This window comes from Euprymna scolopes, chromosome 12 (assembly GCF_053919585.1).
Source record: "Euprymna scolopes isolate OS-2025 chromosome 12, ASM5391958v1, whole genome shotgun sequence".
NCBI classification, from domain to species: domain Eukaryota; kingdom Metazoa; phylum Mollusca; class Cephalopoda; order Sepiida; family Sepiolidae; genus Euprymna; species Euprymna scolopes.
In genome coordinates this window covers 11,324,388-11,343,563 of record NC_136493.1, presented here as the reverse complement: position 1 = coordinate 11,343,563, position 19,176 = coordinate 11,324,388, and the positions used below count along the sequence as shown (strand labels likewise).

The 19,176-nt window shown below is 33.4% G+C and overlaps 1 protein-coding gene across 3 annotated transcripts in view; it reads left to right on the top strand.

Annotated features, from left to right (window-relative positions):
• The first annotated feature begins 5,063 nt into the window (after positions 1-5,063).
• The window catches only part of LOC145291180 (coiled-coil domain-containing protein 93-like), a 156,346-nt gene continuing 142,233 nt past the window's right edge, over positions 5,064-19,176 (top strand). For all 3 annotated transcript variants that reach the window (XM_080136749.1, XM_080136748.1, XM_080136746.1), the window contains exon 1: positions 5,064-6,373. In XM_080136749.1, coding sequence (XP_079992875.1) covers positions 6,209-6,373 — 165 coding nt within the window. In that variant the 5' untranslated portion in view covers positions 5,064-6,208. The remainder of the gene's footprint in view (positions 6,374-19,176) is intronic.

Here is a 19,176-nt window from a genome sequence, read left to right as displayed (position 1 = left end):
AGATAATTGGATGGATTTTATTGAAAGCAGACGAGTGTCATACATTGTTATTACATACGTGTATGTTATGTTTATGGGGGCTAAAAATAAGACTGAAATTAAACAAAGAACAAGTTAATTTATTGGAAGCCTGGAAAAATCATGGATTACAATAGAAAAATGTGAGCATGAAAAGTAATATGGTTAAGATAAAACATGAAAAAGTAAAGGACTAGTTGTTAAAACTGGAAAAGAAAAGGACAAAATATTCTGGTAAAAATATAATAAATTTATAACTTAAAATATTGCAGCATTAAGAATTTTCTTTTTTAATTCAATTTATAACATTATATAATCAATTATTAATTCTGCAATATTTTAAGTTACGAATTTATTATATTTTTACTAGAATATCTTGTCCTTTTCTTTTCCAATTTTAACAACTAGGTCTACGTTCCAACCTTCCAGAGGTTGAAACCCAATTACAGGAGACAAAACCGGACATATTCTTCCTAAGTGAAACTGGCATAGGGCCGACCACTTCCCTAGACGAGTTCATAATTAAAGGATACTCTAACTTAATATCTAAATCTGACTCCCAAGATCGCCATGGGCAAGGATGTTGTAGTTTGAAGGAAGCATTGTGCATAGTGTGAAAGGAGTTGTGTTTGAAGGCTATGTCAATGCAGTTCATAGGAAACACTGTGGACACAAATTAGTATATCAAAGAATAATGGCAATATTAGAAGGAATTTTCTATTTTACTATGTTTATTTGCCAACATAATATGTCGTACAAGATGGTGGGTGTTAATGTCCCTAATTTTCGAGAGTAGATCTCTTCTTCAGGGGAGAAAAAAGAGAAATGTATACAACTGTTCGGAGAAGTTTTTCTTTTATTTGTGTTATTTGTCAGAAGTCAGTGCCGCAGACTGGCTGTCAAATCAATTTCTAGGATACGAGTTTTGATGGATATTAACAAAACAATCTGCTTTGCGCCAGAATGGAGTAAAGAACGCATGGATTTCATACTATTACAGAAGCACAGGACATTTCCCACCAAGAAAGCACTGGCGTGTTGCCCCGAGAGCTGACACATTGCACATGCAGGCATCAGATTTTGTACTGAGATAGATCTGCATCAAGTTCACTTTCATCAGTCTCGTAAGTCTTGCTTCCTTTATTTTGTCCTTTAATTCTCACATGAATCTATCTATCTCACATTTATGATTGGCTGGCTTTTACATTGACAAAGTATTTTTTTTGTTTTATTTCTTAAATCAAGTGGCTTCATTACACTCATTAAAAGTGAAGCCGTGAAAATTGTCTGTGCATTCGATAAACGTTGCATATCCATTACTGATTGCTCTAACGTAATAGTTGTAAAATCGTCATAACAGACCACCAACTTTTAATATGAGTAATTGGTGGCAGAGACCTTAGCAAGATGAGCCATGACTCTTTAAGCGTAAAGAAAAAAATCACTTAAGATTATTTTTTTATGATCCAGAAAAGTTGCACAAGCATCTTGCCAAAACATGCATCTGTTTTTTATCCTCAGCCTGCAAAATCAACAGAGATTAGACCATTCTTGTAATGATCCAGTCCCTGTTGATTTGCGGTGGTAGTTTAGTGCTGTGCAGTTCTAGGAGGTCCACCCTCTCAGGCTTTAACTTCTCTCTTTAAGAAGGGGGTTAATTTATTGCTAATCGCCTTCACTGGGTATTGCTGACAGGGTTGCCCAGGCACTTTTTGCAGATCAGAGTGCCCCTCCTCTTGGGCACTGACTTCTCAATCACACTTTCGGACCCTGGTGTCACAGTTCTTGCAGTGGGGAAGAATTAAACAACTCCATGTGTTGGACGAAATTGATGCCATTGTGGAATTAGCAACTCATAAAACCATGATGCTGTAATCCTGTCAGCTGATCGCATACATGTATCTGGGGTGTACTTCCTGGCTTTGGTAGAGGCCATTTTGGATGACAATAACGTCCGTCGGCATTGCCAAAAATCACACTATTAATTAATATGAAGCGAGGATATAAATGTTATTATTTTAGTGAAGGAAGAAAATGAAAGATCTATGTATCTATGTCTCTCTCTCTCTCTCTCTCTCTCTCTCTCTCTCTCTCTCTCTCTCTCTCTCTCTCTCTCTCTACATATATATATATATTGTTTTAGTGAAAAAAGAAAATGAAAGATCTCTCTATGTCTTTCTCTCTCTTTCTCTCTCTCTCTCTCTCTCTCTCTCTCTCTCTCTCTCTCTCTCTCTCTGTTAGTTCTCGCGCAAAAGAGCAGGACACAAAATGTTTTAAATAATAATAATAATAGAATAACAATAACAAAGGCTTTCGCTGGCGAGGATTACTATTGACCGTAACCAGTTATATATTCCTTTTGAAATTTTCATCTCTATTTTTCTCGTTATGTACTGAATATTTGTTAATGAAACCTATATGAAATATGTTCCTTATTAAATTTTAAAGATTTTCTATTCTGAAAGAAGTTTTAAAAAATTTAATCCAAAAACGTTACTTTAAACTTTTTGTTAAACAAATTCAGATTTTCTCATTATTCAGACCTGTATTACAAAGAGGGCGTTGCAAAAAATGAGTTGTGGTGTGAGGAGAAAGACAAACTGAAACAGAGAGAATATTCAGACCTGTAATAATGCAAAGAGGGGGTTGAAAAATGAAATACAAATTGAAATAGAGAGAAGGAGAGTTTTAAAATATAATCTTAAAAAGATAAGATACAAGTTAGAAAAGCATTTCGTCCAAACATTATCTTTCATCTTGCAATTAATGATATAGATATAAAATTTTCAATGATTTTTTTTTAAAAGTGCAACAGAATGTAGATTACATAAAATAAATCCAAGGTAATTTTTTGGATTCAATTTAAATTAAATTTTATACCTTACTTTGTAAAATTTATAAATGTGCACTTTGAAGATAAATAAATTCAAAATTGATTCTTGTACCTTTATTTTTAAAGCCTATAGTAAAAACATTTTGTTTAACAATTTTCATGCCGTGGACGAAATGCTTTTCTAACATGTGTATATATATATATATATATATATATATATATATATATATATATATATATATATGCTTTTCTAACGTGTATATATATATATATATACACACACGTTAGAAAAGCATTTCGTCCACAGCATGAAAATTGTTAAACAAAATGTGAGATTATTGTTTTCCAGAGCTTAAGTAACCAATGAAGTGTAACAAAGTTAATACAAGATTGCTCAATACCGAAATAGAGCAGGGTATACTCTTTATTTGTTTCTACATAAGTAGTAATTTTCTTTTTTATAACATTTTCACCCCAAACAAGACACAGTGCCAATTTGATGTATGAGGCTACTATCAAGGACATAAGTTGCAGGGATACTATGAAGTGAATTAAGCAGCAAGATGTTTGTTCACATTACATTTGAACTTATGCATATCAGTACAGTTGGGGAAGCAGGAAACCAGAAGGGAATTCCAAAGTCTAGCAGTTCTGGGGAAGAATATTAGAGTAGAAGGTTTTCTTACATCTAGGGATTTCTACTGTGTAAGGGTGGGATTTAGCTGCTTGTCAGGTTTGTCGGGGATATTTACGTCGAGGGGGTACAAGGGCTAGTAGTTTGTCAGAGCACCCACCATTAAAATACTTGTAGAACAGGCAGAGGGATGCAACATTTCGTCAATGGGACAGAGTCTGAAGCTTAGATAACAGTTCAAGACCTATAGATTTGGCGACTCTCTTTTGAACGTTGTCTAAGAGGGAGAGACCAGTAGCAGATGCACCAGCCCAAATATGGCAACAATAGTCTATACATGGGCGACTGGTGGCCTTGTAGAGGTACAGGATAAACTCAGGTGTAAGTAACTTTCTAGCACGGTAGAGAGAGCCCACCTTCTTCGCAGTGGCCTTAGCAATGCTCTCAATGTATCTGTTCCAACTCATGTTTCCTGTGTACGTTAAGCCGAGGAGTTTTAAAGGAGTACTTTCAGGTAATGTATCTTTAGCCATAGCTATTGGTGGGTGAGAAGGTCTCTTGTAGTTCTTGAAGGAAACAAGCTTAGTCTTGGCAGCATTGAACGTTACCATCCATTTTTGTCCCCATTCCACTACTAGAGGAAGACCTCTAGTCTAGAGGTCTTCCTCTAGGGTTTCTACTATTGCCTTAGATATGTGTTCATTTGTTTTCCCCTTGTGCCTATTATAGAGCATGGTGTCATCAGCAAATATACCCATCTCAGAGACAATTTTATCAGGGAGGTCATCATTTATGAATATCAGGAATGATAAAGGTCCAAGAATCAACCCCTGGGGTATACTCGCATTTATATCATATTGTTTTGACATATGACCATCAAAGACAACCTGGATTCTTTTCTTATTTAAAAAGAATTTAATTATGTTAAGTATTCGTCCAGTAATACCATAGGATCTGATTTTCATGAAAAGAACTTTTCTATATTGTCAAGTGTCAAGGAATGGAATATAGAAAAGTTCTGTGTGATGCTACCAGCTGTGTCAGTGTAGTCTTTTAAAACGTTCAAATTTCTTTTCATACCTATTTGATAAATTGTCTACATGAGTCTCTCAGGATATCAATTGTTAATATTATAAGATTGACAAGTTTTACCTTTTATTTTGCTGACGTCATTCTGATCTCGTTTGTTGTCTGCTCTCTGAAATAATGTTTTATTGTATTTTTTCAGCTTTGACACAAGTTAAAAATATACATGAAAATTCTTTTTTGCAGACTGTTATCCTCATCTTCATAGTTGCTTTGCCCAACTCATCCTCTGACCTTCTTCAGGTGATTAACTGCAATGAAATAGACCAGAGGATTATTTGGCCAAAATGTGGTGAGAAAAATCAACTTTATTTTGGAGATCATAACCGTTACTCATTCTTCATCTCTATTTACTTTTATCTTCTACTAATTCCCACTCCCACTTAGAGATTGTTCTGCTTGCTTTCAGGTTTTTAAAACAATTCTGAAAACAGTGAGCAGGTTACACTAAGAATGGAGAATGTAAAGACCACGTGCTTTAGCTTATTTTATTATTTTATTTTTTTTTTTTTTAGTCTTTTTTCTTTTTGGCTGCTTGATTTTTTTAATATAAAATTAATTTAAAAACATCTAACATATTTTAAGTGGGATCAGGTCCATTGAGAGAGTGTGGTATTCAGGTGATTAATAAGTTTAGAGAAAGTTAATGTGTTTAGCTTTTCATACTACAACTGGCTTTCTTTTACTGAAAGAAGCTGTTAAATTGAGATTTTGTTTAATGAAGAGTTGTTATGCAAATATCACATTTTCTGCGCTGTTACTATGAACAGCTTAAAGGTAATTAATTTTAACGTTTTCTTTAATAATTATTATCAATTATATCTTTCTGCAAAATAATTGAAAAAAATACCTAAAAATTAAAAAATGGCAATGAAACCTTTGAAACCCAGACTGTTTCAAGAATATTTATTTGTAACGTTTTCATTCATGATTACTTTCAAATAGATATATTTGTAAAATAATAATAATAATTTGAAGACTAAACTTCTTTAAAAATTATTACATTTTCTTTAATAATTACTATCAAATAAACATTTTTGCAAAATAATCAGCAAAAAAAAAAAAAAAATGAAAGACAATTTGGGCGCTTCTACACTATCAGAACGAAATTTTATAGTCGATAAATGGAATTGTCAGATAAAACCTTTTTTTATTGTTGTTGTTGTTGTCAATTCTAATAAATTACAATGTTAGCTTCCACAGTATGCAATCGAAATTACCTGAATATTGAATTATTAAAAAAGAACACTTTAATTGTGTTAGCAAGTGAAAAATTACGGCAATCTCGTTTAAATCGAAACGGAAAATTACCTCCCTTTCGAACTCTTTTATGTCTTACATAAGCAAATACGATCGTTTTCTTTAAATCCTATTTTCTGTAATAGATAATTTTCTACCATATTGATACGAGGAATACGTAGATGCTATTGTTTTCATGTGAAATTCAGTATTACGATTTCCGAAATTTCGTTCTGAGAGTGTAGAAGCGCCCAACTTTTTTAAAAAGACCAAATTTAAATTGTAAACGCCAAACTACTATTTTAAAAAAAATAGTCGGGGGCTTAAATTCGCAAATTTTGGCCTTACAAAAGGCCAATCTGGGAACCTAAGTAAAATATGATTTTTAATAACCGTATATGACGTCAGTTCCGGTTTGGAATATAGAACCGGAAGTAGTTGACGGTTTACACCGTTTTTGTAACAAGATGGCAGCTTCCGTTAGTGGAAGTGTTTTTTCTCCCAGATTTCGATCTGGTTCCAAACTACCCGTGCAATATGATGCCGAGGGAAAAGAAGTCGAGGTAATACCCGAAATTGTTTACCTATTTATTAAAGAGAAACACGTTGTGATAAAACCGTGTCATATTTAATCTAAATGTCTATATGATATGCAGTAGTAAACTCATGTATTTTGGTGTGGCGACGATTGCAGACGATTTATTTTCATTGTAATGGTGGCGTTTTTAAATATATATATATATATATATATATATATATATATATATATATATATATTCTTTAGATGTATTTACTATTTTATTTATACCAATATCCGGTAAAATAATGTCTTGTGTTGTTGGTTGTTTATGTTGTATCAGTTGAACAACTAATGTAAATAAATCGTGAATTAATCACGACACTCCTCTCCTCCGATTCGTCTCCCTCCTCTTCAGAGGATTTCCTTCTATTTACATGTTTTAGAAATTATTATTGGTGACATTTTAAGTGAATATATACAATTATACTTTGGAGTAAAATTAAAGATTTTGGTAGAAATAGATGAAAGTTTTTTTTTTTTTTTTTTAACAACTATTTTAACATTTTGTTGACGGGGGCGTGACCAACACCGGTATCATTAGGTTACACGGTGTAACGCTATGAACGTTACTATTTTCTACCTTATTTTGTTTTCATTATTCAAGCGAAAGAGCTATATACTCCTCCTCTTCAATCAAACAACCCTTTCCTTGATACTTCTGCAGTTTATAGACAGTGCTATTTTTTGGATAACATAAGTGCATAAGCACCATTTTACCGTGCTATTTTTAACATAGTATTTTAAAGTTAACTTGAAGTATTACGATATCTTTTTGGTACTAATGCAGAGAGTGATATCCGTGCTATTTTTTTAAATCGTATTTCCACGTTTAATTAAAGTTTTATGATATATTTTTTTTATTCAATTGTAAGGTTAAAGTACAGAATAGGTACAAAAAACACCCTCCCCATGTTAAGAATGGCTTTTTAAATGTTATTATTTCAGCACGGCATTCTCTGCATGAGTACCATCTTTTTTTATTATTAAAGGGTACTTGTACAGTTTAATCCAAACATTAAAAAATGAAAATATCGAAAAAAAAAAAAAAAAAAAGTTATATTGTACGTATTTGTTTTGGACTGAAAATCTCCGAAAAAAAATTTCGCTTAATTTGATCGAGTAGTTTTTTTTTTTTTTTACATTGAAAAAACACGTTTTTATGACAGCGCGTTGAAGGTAGCCATCTTTGAATTTTTTGAACGCGCCACGGGGAGATAACTCAGTTTAAAGTGCCGACACTCCCTCCTTATCTTTAATACTACCTTTTCTTCATAATAATCGAAACTTTTGCTCGGTATCATAAATTGTTCTTTCGCTGTAAAAAAAAAAAACAACTCTCCTCTCCTCCTTAAGAATGGCTTTCTAAATAATGTTATTATTTCAGCACGGTAACATAAGTACAAGATTTTCAAGTTCAAAATTTACGGTATCTTTTTGGTTATTAAATTGTTAGGTGAAAGTACAGAATAGTTAACAAAGCCGCTTCCTCCCCATGTTAAGAATGGCTTTCTAAATAAGGCTACACTGTAACACTATGAATGTTACTGACTTGTTTTAGTATTTTCTACCCGATTCTGTTTACATTATTTAGGCCCAGAGCCACACAACTACACCTCAACCAAGTTATGCTATTTTTAGATACGATTTTCAAGTTAAATTCAAATTTGACGGTATCTTTTGTTAAATTGTTAGGTTAAAGTACAAAATAGTTACAAAGCCGCCCCTCTCCATGTTAAGAATAGCTTTCTAAATAATGACATTATTATTTCAGCACGGTTTGTAACCTGCAGAAATACCTAGTACTTACCTGGCACAGTCTGATTAGATTTTGTTCATACCAAGTGGAGGATACGTCCTCAGCAATCAATCTGATTTTTAAGTAGCTGATGACTTTGTATTTGTCAGGCTGAGATATGCTTCTTTGCAGTTCTAAGTAGTCCACCTTCTCTTTTAGAAGGGGTTAGTTTATTGCTGTTTGCCTGAGGCGCCTCTACAAGAAGTGATGATGGAGCTGCTAAGGCATTTTTGATGGCCAGAATATGCATACCGCTTGTGTGCTGGCTTTTCAATCTCTACTTTCCGTGTTAAAGAACACTCGTCTATCTACAACAACCATCAAGTTTCCCCACTCTCTATTTGTATCTACATCTAAATGCAAATTTCATGAACAAAGGTTCTTTCCTGAAACTGCCTGCCTGTGGAACACTGTTCCACTGGCCTGCTTTCCAGCTGATTACAATATGGTCGTCTTCAAGTTCAGTGTAAACAAGTTATTGTTGAACTCCCCTCCTAAATAATCCATTTGTATCCCATTTTCAACATACATTCATTAATCAATACTTGGTCCATGCATGACCTACTGGGCTGAAAATCAGATTGGTCAAAAGTTAGATGGGACCCATTGTTGGGACAATTCGTGTGAGAGTGAGCCATTCATAGAGCTTGAATAGGACAGAGCAAAGCAGAGATATGTTTTGGTAGTTGTTAGTCAGGATCAGGTCTTTCTTTGGCTTAAGGAGAACAGTTTGGCCTTTCACCGGATCTTAGGGATTTTATACTTGGTGGTGCAGCTGTTATAGACTGCCAGAATCCACTCGAGTGTTCTTAGGCCAAAATGCTGTATCATCATAGAACTGATGTCATCTAAAGCTGAGGTCTTGATTGGTTTAAGATTCCTCCATCATAAATGGTGGGAAGATGCCATATTATTGTTCCATTGCAATCTTCATTTTAATCTTCATCTGCTTCAGACATTGGCATTTTTTGTTCAACAGTTTGCCATTTAACAGCAGTTGATTGGAAACTTGGTTAGGAGTTACCCCAGTCATTCTTTGGTGTGGTTGGTTAATAGCGTTCAGTTTATTTACTGTCTTCCAGGCCACCTTGTTGTTATGAATCATGTCGATCTTACTGACGACTTTTCCTAGCATTACTTTGTGAGCTCAACAGTGATTCACTGAGGTTGAGCATTTGCACAGAAAAGGGATCATGGTAGTAAATTATGATGTACTGATCATTGTAGATCACCTTACTGGAATCGTGAGACCAGGAAGGTAGTTCACTCTGCAACCTTTTCAGATGTTATTCTTTGCACACTGCCATGCAGTGGATTGAAAAGATTCATATCTACTTGAGACAGGTGGATTAGTGGTGATGCTATAGTCTAGATTTAGTTCAAAGCTTTCTCAGTTAACTCTACACTAGTTGAATCAAGGCTAGAGCTTGGTGGTGATAGGCTGGACAACTGATTGTAGCTCAACTACGACTGGACAGTGCTGAAACTTGGATATTGGTTGTCCTGTATATTTCTTAAAATTGTATCTGATTTCGGAAGTGACAAATGCCAAGTCGGGGTTATGACCCTTCTTCTAGCATGTACTGAGAAAAGATGGTTTATCCTTGGCTTTGTTCAGTATTGTTAGGTTTTGAGGTAGAGCCTATTCGTTGGCAAACTCTTCAATTCTGTTGGTGTTATTGTAACCCCGTGTTGTGTTATAGCTACTGAAATCACCAATAATCAGATGGGGTTTACTGTCAATAGTGCAGTTGGTAGACCATTTGAACAGGACTGAAGGTGGTTTGTAGATAGGTGTTATTGTCATTTTGTTAGTTTCCAGCTGCAGTATTTCCATATTGTCAGTTAACTTGTCCCAGCAACCTTTGACAATTGTCTTGTATCACATGTAAATAGTGTTTCCATACACCGCACTGGCATAGAAAATGACTAGAGACATGCCTGGAATTCTGGATGGAGAGGATGTTTTATGTATCCCTTGAAGACATCCACTTTGAGATTGGACAGGAAGTTAATTATGAAAGGAGTTATCATCTTTTGAAGTTGAACATAAAAAAAATGACATTATTTTTGCACCAACCTAATACAACAATAAAAAATAAAAATTGGCTAATCACACAATGTTTTATCAAGAGCTTCAAATGCTCTTCATTTGCCATTCCAGTATTTTTGGGGAAAAAGTTTTTATGCTTCAAGTTGTTTCCATCTTCAAATATTTATTCATGGTGTTTGGTTTGGTTGTTTTGTTTTAAGGCATATCAACTCTTTTTGGTTTATTTAATTCCGAATCCAGTAATTTTGGAAACAAGTTTATGTCTTCAAATATTGATTCATAGGGCTTAGTTTAGTTGTTTTGTAGAGGACAAGTGTTTTTTTTTTTTTTTTTTTTTTTTTTTGGCTTTGTGGAACATGATTGCGTTTTACAAAACAAAATGAAAAAAAAAAACATTAATGTTTAGTGCATTTTAGGTCAAAAAGCCAGTATCTTCAGACAGCCTGATCTGGTAGCACGAAAAGATAGAGCATGAATGAAGTACTTATTGTTTTATGGTTGATTCATGTAAAATAGTGTTTGAGATAATTATGCATTTTATGCAATTACGTCCATTTTTGTTGTTTGCTGTAATTACATAAAACACGCTCACACTGCATTTGAATTTAGCTGTTCCTCATAAGCAATGCTTTGTCTGTGCCAGCAACAATTCACATCCTTTGTTATCGCTGTTAGTCATAGCATAATTGTTGTCTCGGCTTTGTTGCTATTGTTGTTAGGTTTTACGGCATGTCAACCATCAGGGGGTCACTGTAAAATTTGAAGAGGTTTTTGTTACATACTAAAACTAGTCTGTATTATTTGGACAACTGTTCTCATCCTTAGTCTGATTTTCACAACATTTCAGCCAATGTAACTTCCAACCTTACTTAATGAGTAAATAAGAAAAAATTACTTTGTTGTAGAGATATGATAAAAACTTTATGTGAACATTTCCGTGTGTTCACTCACCACTGTCATCATCCTACACTTTGTGCTAGGCCAAAGTTGTTCATCGCTCCAGTCAGCACTGCGACAAAGTGATGGGTAGGAGCTACTAGAAGTAGCTTATCCTACCTTGATAGAGTTCAAAACAGACTTCGTAGCATAGTGGGGATGCCCTTTTCTCTTCCCTGCAACCTCTTTCCCACAGAAGAGACGTTGCGAACCTGTCTCTGCTTTATCATTATTTTCATGGCAAGTGCTCAGCTGAGCTTCAATCTATAGTCCCCCCCTCGCCAAACTTTTACAAAAAACGCTCGTCTAGCCAAAACCACTATCAATAATTTCCTACACTCTTTATCTGTGCCTAAACCTAAATGTAGATTCCATGAACAAAGCTTCTTTCTTAGAACTGCACACCTGTGGAACTCTCTTCTAATTGCCTGCTTTCCAGCTTACTACAATCTGATTGTCTTCAAGTCCAATGTAAATAAGTTCTTGATAAACCGTCCCCCTAAGTAATCCAACTTACAAAATTCCAACTACTTATATTTACTATGCTATAATCACATTGACTTATGTATACCCATTAACCCTTATCCTCGAGTGGCCTCCAGGCTTTGATAATTGGTGATTTCTATGTAAAAAAAAAAAAAAAAAAAAAAAATGAAGACTTTATCCCAAGCAAAACCAGAAGTTCAGCTTATAAACAAATAATAGTGTCAGCCATCATCGGTTCATGTTAAAATTTGAAAAAAATTTTATTACATACTGTTTGGATTATTCAAACAACTGTCTTAATGTTTAGTATTATTTTCACAACGTTTTGACCAATGCAACCTCCAATTTTTTTCAGGTGTCTCTTGTCAAATTTGCAAATTTACATGTTATTTCGAACGGAACCCTTCATCTAATCCATAGAGGTTACATGTTTTCATTCTGTCAGTCATGACTGGGTAGAAATCTTAAGTAATTATCAATTGTATTTTGAGCATCGCCCACACTAAAGATTGAACCTTCAACCTCCAGAATAATGTAACTGAATTTTATCTTATACTTTATATGTTATTGCACAAGTGCTTGCAATGTGTTTGACATTCTGTGCAGATTTCCGAGTTTGACATAAGGCAGAGATTACATTGGCCGAAACATTTTGAAAATAAAACTCATCATATTAGCAGTTGTTTGGGCTGGAGGAAGTAATTTTAAAAATAAATTCTAGCAAAGTACATTATTATACTGTCAATAACATGATACAATAACAACAAATGAAAATTTGCTAATCACACAGTTTTATCTAGAGTTTTGAATACTCTTCATGTGCCATTCTACATTCATTCCATACGGTCAAGCACCATTTTGTAAAACTTTTGTTAAGGATAATAGCAAGAATTATTTTCTTATATAAAGTTAGTGTAAAATGAGCAGCCACTTCCTGGCCAGTTAACGGTAAATGGATAAGTGTAGTGAACGTGTTTTTGTTTTTTGTTTTTTTTTGTTTTAATTTGTCTTTCAAAAATATTTTAAAATAAATTTTCAAATTGTACCTGGTTTAAAAAAAACATCTTCACTTCCGGCTGTAGCTTAGTTTTAGTTTAGTGTTAAGATCAGGTTAGATATACTGACAGTATATCTACGACTGTCTCCTCCCCCTTCCACATCAAATAAAAAAAAAATGGAAATGTAAGCTTTTTCACCATTTAAGAAAAAGTTCCCCCTTTAATATATTTTAAAGCATACCTCCTCAATACTATATAATGCAATAGTACAGAAAAATGTAAATTATTTTTAGTGTGTTATTTTATTGTAAGAAAAATGAAAAATAATGCCTTCTCCTACCCCACTACCTCCCCCTAAAAAAAAGGATATCATGCAAAAAAGATAATGCATCTACAATATAAATCTCACCTGTCTGTTTAAATGTATGTATGCATGTATGTCTGCCTAAAACTTTTGACAGAGGCGATGGAATTTCACGAGAACAGTATCGTTTTGAAGCTCGATCCTTCGGACGACAAATATAGAAAAATTGGTTAAAAACATAAATTCCTTCACTCTCAGCTGGCCACTTTTCTACAAGGAGGGGTCGCTTTTTTCGCCGACATTTTCGAAAGTTATCTCCTCTTTTTGATTGACTAGCCTTAATTTTGGTGATGGACGCAATGGCAAAGACGTCACTTTTTTTTTTTTCCACATTCTTTTCCTCCTTCGTGGTACAGGTTCGAGCCTGCCTTTTTTTGTTCAACATCCAGGCAACGCCGGGCACCCAGGCGAGTTCAATATAAAATAATCCTGAAGAATTTTTTAAGAAGAAATCTTTCTAGAATGAAACAATTTTTATTTTATTTGGAGAACAGGATTTACAAAAATAAAAATCCACCAAAAAATAAAAATTATGTGATCTTCATTAAATTTTCGGTATTTGTTAATTCATAATGTTCAAATAGCTATAAATATGTGCTGATCCTCATTGAATCCCAGGCAGCGTCGGGTTTCTCTGCTAGTGTTAAATAGATGTAAACATGTACTGTGCAGCATGTTTTGCTGGTGGATGTGAATGGCTGACATTTCAGTGATAGATCCTTAGTCAAAGGAAGAGGGCATCACAGAACTGATGATATTTCTGGGCAGAGTCAGACCACCTAAGTGATATTCTCTTTGTTTGAAAAAGTTCCTCATTTAATGAGAAAGTCGCACTTTTGTGACAAAAATAATTTTCCTAGATAAAATCCTTATGAATAAAGACAATCTTGTTAATGTTATCTTTTGGTCAACTTCTATTTGGTTGAAATAGTGATAACCAACAAAAGGACAGAACCGGTCAAGAGTGAATAGACCCTGGATTACCAAGAGTAAAGTGTTGAGGTAAGAGCAGTTGGTTTTCAGGAGAGCTACTGAGCAGTCGAGTCAGTGTACCTCTTTAGAATCTGTGTGGCTCCCTTTATGGTTCTCAGCCAAAGAACTTTGTAATGGGGCTTGGATGTTTCAATTGGATTGAGAAAAGATCTGCAAGCCTGGCATTAAACTCAGTAGACGGATATGACTTTAATCTACAAAAATAATAAATATTATTTGTTTATTACTCGCAATGTAAAATACCAGGTTGAGATACTGGCGCTGTCTATCCTTCTCTCAAGGGTAGATGGGACTCTCTTAAGCAATGGTAGGCACCCCATCTAGTGATGGTGTCACGATAATAAATACCCTTGATAGCCCTGGCAAAGCATCAAATATTATATTAAACTAACAAGAATAAAAATAGGCCATACCCACTTAACCCACTCATATCTCCTAAAAAAAGAAAGCCACCTTGTCAAACACCACTCACAATCAAACACATATTAATTTAATGTACTGATTTTGTAACAGTAAGAAATCGATTCTACAAAGAAAACAATATTAAAGAGTTATTTGATAAAAACAATCCCCACACCATACTCTCATATCTTAAAAAAAATTGGCCTATATAAAAAAATTTAAAAAGAACCCTTTATACAACGGTCCTGGATATGACCTAAAACTATATCCGATGGTGAGGCCTCAGCTTGCGGGCCTTGGGGAGTGTGGAGCCACCCTTTAATTGCCATTGCTTCCAGGTCCACTCTGACCCGGAGTGGTAGTGCCTGTTAGGGTCCCAACTATGGGTTAAATAGAATCCGACTTAAACAAATATACTCCATTAAAAATCGTTCCTCAAAATAACTAGATTCGGCATTAAATAACCTGAAAAAGGTTGATATGCCATAAAACAACCACCCAACCAACCAATTTTTAAAAAATAAACTTTTAAAAAATTATTTTCAATATTTCTGTAATTCCATCCTCAAACAAAATAAAAATTGTACCATTTTAGGATTTCATATGCGAAATTAAAAAATAAATTTGTCTGGATATTTCTGTATTGGATATATATATATATATATATATATATATATATATATATATATATATATATATAAGAGCAAACAGTTAATAAAACATGTTAAAAAACACTTTGAAAAAGAGTTAAAAACATATTTAATCTGAAAAGGAAACACTTGTTAAGTGGATAGTCCTTAATCCGCGGAGTTTCGAAGAAATACTTTCCTTCTCATCAGAGGGTAGGAAATTAGCAAAATGCGGGATCGGATTTTGCATACAAAAGTATTTGATGAAACTGCAAGTAAGTCAAAGATCTTATTCGATAACAAAAAGTGAAGCAGAGGGAATATGGTGAAGAAAAAGGTGATTACACGTGAATGGATAGTCTGGTGAAAGGTAAATTATCCAATGACGGTAAAATCCAAAAATATAAATCCAAGAAAGTTAATTGAATTTCCATTTGCACAAGTAAAATCCAAGGAAATCCCGTAATTGGAAGATGGTCCAAAATAATCCAAAAGGCCGAAATCCATGGAATAATTCACAAATATCTACAAGGAAAAAGGGAAAAAATTCCAATAATATTAATAAAAGAAAAATAAGATATGCGTTTGACGAAGATATAATAAAAATAAGATATGCGTTATATATATATATATATAGGATTTGCATTATTTTTATTTTTGTATTTTCTACAATAAAATAGCACACTGAAAATAATTTAGATTTTTCCATGCAAGAAAGTATTGGAGAAGAGAGGCTTTCTTTAAAACAAATTAAAACATGTAAATAAATACTAATGGTCATTGCTGGTGAGAAATCAATGGTAAGTGGTTGCTTCAATGATGCAAAGTCATTTGTAATAGTTATAAAAAGAGGTGGAAAGTACTGGAAATATAGGGAGACTGTGTCACTTAGAATCAAGGGAACACCATCGGTTATTATCATTGAACAATCACAGATAATGAGCTGCATGAGAACTCCTAATGAGTACATAATGATAATAGCTTGATTGGTCTCAATATTTAGAAAAACTTTCTTCTTGAATAATTCATTTGGTTATATATGTCACCTGCTATGAGGTCTTGGATATGACCTTAAACTATATCCGATGGTGAGGCCCCAGCTTGCGGGCTCTGGGGAGTGTGGAGCCACCCTTTAATTGCCATTGCTCCCAGGTCCACTCCGACCCCGAGTGGTAGTACCTGTTAGGGTTCCAACTATGGGTTAAATAGAAACTGACGTGAAAACAACAAATATATTCTATTAAAAAATTTTTCTTCAAAATCAACGGATTCAGCATTAAATAACCTGAAAAGGGTTGATATGCCGTAAAACAAAAACAACCAACCTGCTATGATGTGATTTATGGTGATATTTTTAGCCAGGGATCTTTTTCTTTTCTTTTTTCTTTTTTTTTTTATCAAAATAAGCGCATTTTTGTGAGAAACGAAACAGCTTTCTTTTTTTCTTTTCTTTTTTTTTTTGTAAGTGCAGATAACAGTCAAAAGAATGTTTATTGTTTCGGCATTGTTTGTTTGTTAAAAGAAAAACTAAAAATAGATGGATGTAATATTGAATTTAGAAATAAAGAAAATTAAAAGTAGTTTTATCATTTCTGAACATATATATATATATATATATATATATATATATATATATATGTTTGTATAGTTTAGTTCTCTGGATGTTGATCCACTGAAACCCTTGTGTTTATTAAAAAGTGCTCAATGGAGGAGAGAGCAGGTATACAGTATGTTTATTATACAAACATTATTGGTTACATATGTGCATACATGTTTCAGTGGAATTTCACTTTATGGAAACCCACTTCATCAGACCGAAAATAAAGTTGCCCCTTTTCTGTCTGATGAGGTGGGTCTCTCTAAAGTGAGATTCCACTGAAACATGTATGCACACATGTAACCAATAATGTTTGTATGATAAACATAATATATATATATATATAGGAAATTTATTACTGTGAGTCCAGAATGAGTTTACAAATTGTTTCAACTAGAGGAAAATCCTCAAAGAGAGGAAAAATCCAACTAGCATCATCAGAATTCATAGATGGACTAAGTTATAAAGTCAAATAAAAATGGAAAGATCGTAGATAAAGGGGAGTTAGAAAAGAAGGGGGAGTGGTGGGGAGAGGACGTTGGAGTTTAAAGTAGTAGGAGTGTATTAAAAAAGAGAGGGGTTTATAATTAAATATTAATTATGTGTGAATTCTTATATACGTGTTTTTTAACAGTTTAAACTTAAAAGACGCTACTTTTGTTGATAACGGCATAAGTAACAGTTAATTTAAAGGATCACCATGGCAACAGGTTGGAAAGTTAATGTTAGTGAAGGAACGGGTTGAAAATGGGGTTTAAAGTAATTTAGCCGGGCGGAGAGAGATTGAAAGATATTTATTGTTTATAAAATGGAAAGAAAAAGAAAAGGAAAAATAAGTTAATGAATTATACTTTACAGGTTTATTTTAATAGTGTGATGATATATATAATTAAATATAATAAATAAATTAGCCGGGCAGGTAGAAATAATACGTTACAGGTTTATTTTAATAAAATAAAATAAAATAGGTGAAGGAACGGGTTGAAAATGGGGTTTAAAGTAATTTAGCCGGGCGGAGAGAGATTGAAAGATATTTATTGTTTATAAAATGGAAAGAAAAAGAAAAGGAAAAATAAGTTAATGAATTATACTTTACAGGTTTATTTTAATAGTGTGATGATATATATAATTAAATATAATAAATAAATTAGCCGGGCAGGTAGAAATAATACGTTACAGGTTTATTTTAATAAAATAAAATAAAATAGGTGAAGGAACGGGTTGAAAATGGGGTTTAAAGTAATTTAGCCGGGCGGGGAGAGATTGAAAGATATTTATTGTTTATAAAATGGAAAGAAAAAGAAAAGGAAAAATAAGTTAATAAATTATACTTTACAGGTTTATTTTGATAGTGTGATGATATATATAATTAAATATAATAAATAAATTAGCCGGGCAAAAGTGCGAAGGCATTAAAAAGAACATTATCAGGGAACTGAAGAATATGGATCTAAAGATTGAAGTAACTTCCAACTTAAAAACAGTAAATTTTCTAGATGTTACCTTTAACCTCCCTAATAATACTTATGAACCATACACTAAAAATAATACATACCCCCTATATATACACCCTATGTCCAACCACCCCAAACACATTATTAAACATATCCCTAAATCAATAGAAAAAAGGCTTAGCACAAACTCATCTAACTCCAGCATTTTTAACCTACACAAACCCTTCTTTGAAAATGCTTTAAAGGAATCTGGATATTCCAACCCTAATATTACATACTTGGACCCTAATAAACCCAACAATACAAATAGGAATAACAGATCCCGCAAAGTCCTCTGGTTTAACCCTCCCTATAATAATATGATAAAAACTAAATTAGGTAAAAAATTCTTCATGCTTCTTAATCACCACTTCCCCCCTAGTAATATTCTACATAAAATTTTTAATAAGAACACTATTAAGCTTAGCTACAGTTGCACAAATAATCTAGAAAATAAAATTAAAAAACACAACAATAAAATACTAAATAACCACAACTATAATAACAATGGTCAAAATAATTGTAACTGCCTTAACAAACCCCAATGCCCGCTCCAGCAAAATTGTCTCTCAACAAATGTGGTTTACAAAGCAACTATTGCCCCTGCTGAAGATCCACAAAACAAAAAATTTTACATTGGCCTTTCAAGCACCACGTTCAAAGACAGATTTAGAGTGCATAAATGCTCCCTAAATAACCCCAACCACCCAAATAGTACTTCATTAACTAACCACTATCTACTACTTACCCGAAACAACCTCACCCCAATTATTAGCTGGGAAATTCTTAATAGAGCTAGTACCTGTAAATCACTAAACTCCCCATGTTATTTATGCTTAACTGAAAAATTACTGATTACTAATTTTAGAGATAGAGATAAACTTCTAAATAAAAAAACTGAAACCTCACTTAATTGTAAACATTATAAATCCCACCTCTTAAGCAACTTCTCACCCTTCTAATAATAACTATAACCCACCCCTAAAATTTAACACTAACGAATTACACACACCCTATTTACAACCTAAACTATATAGTCC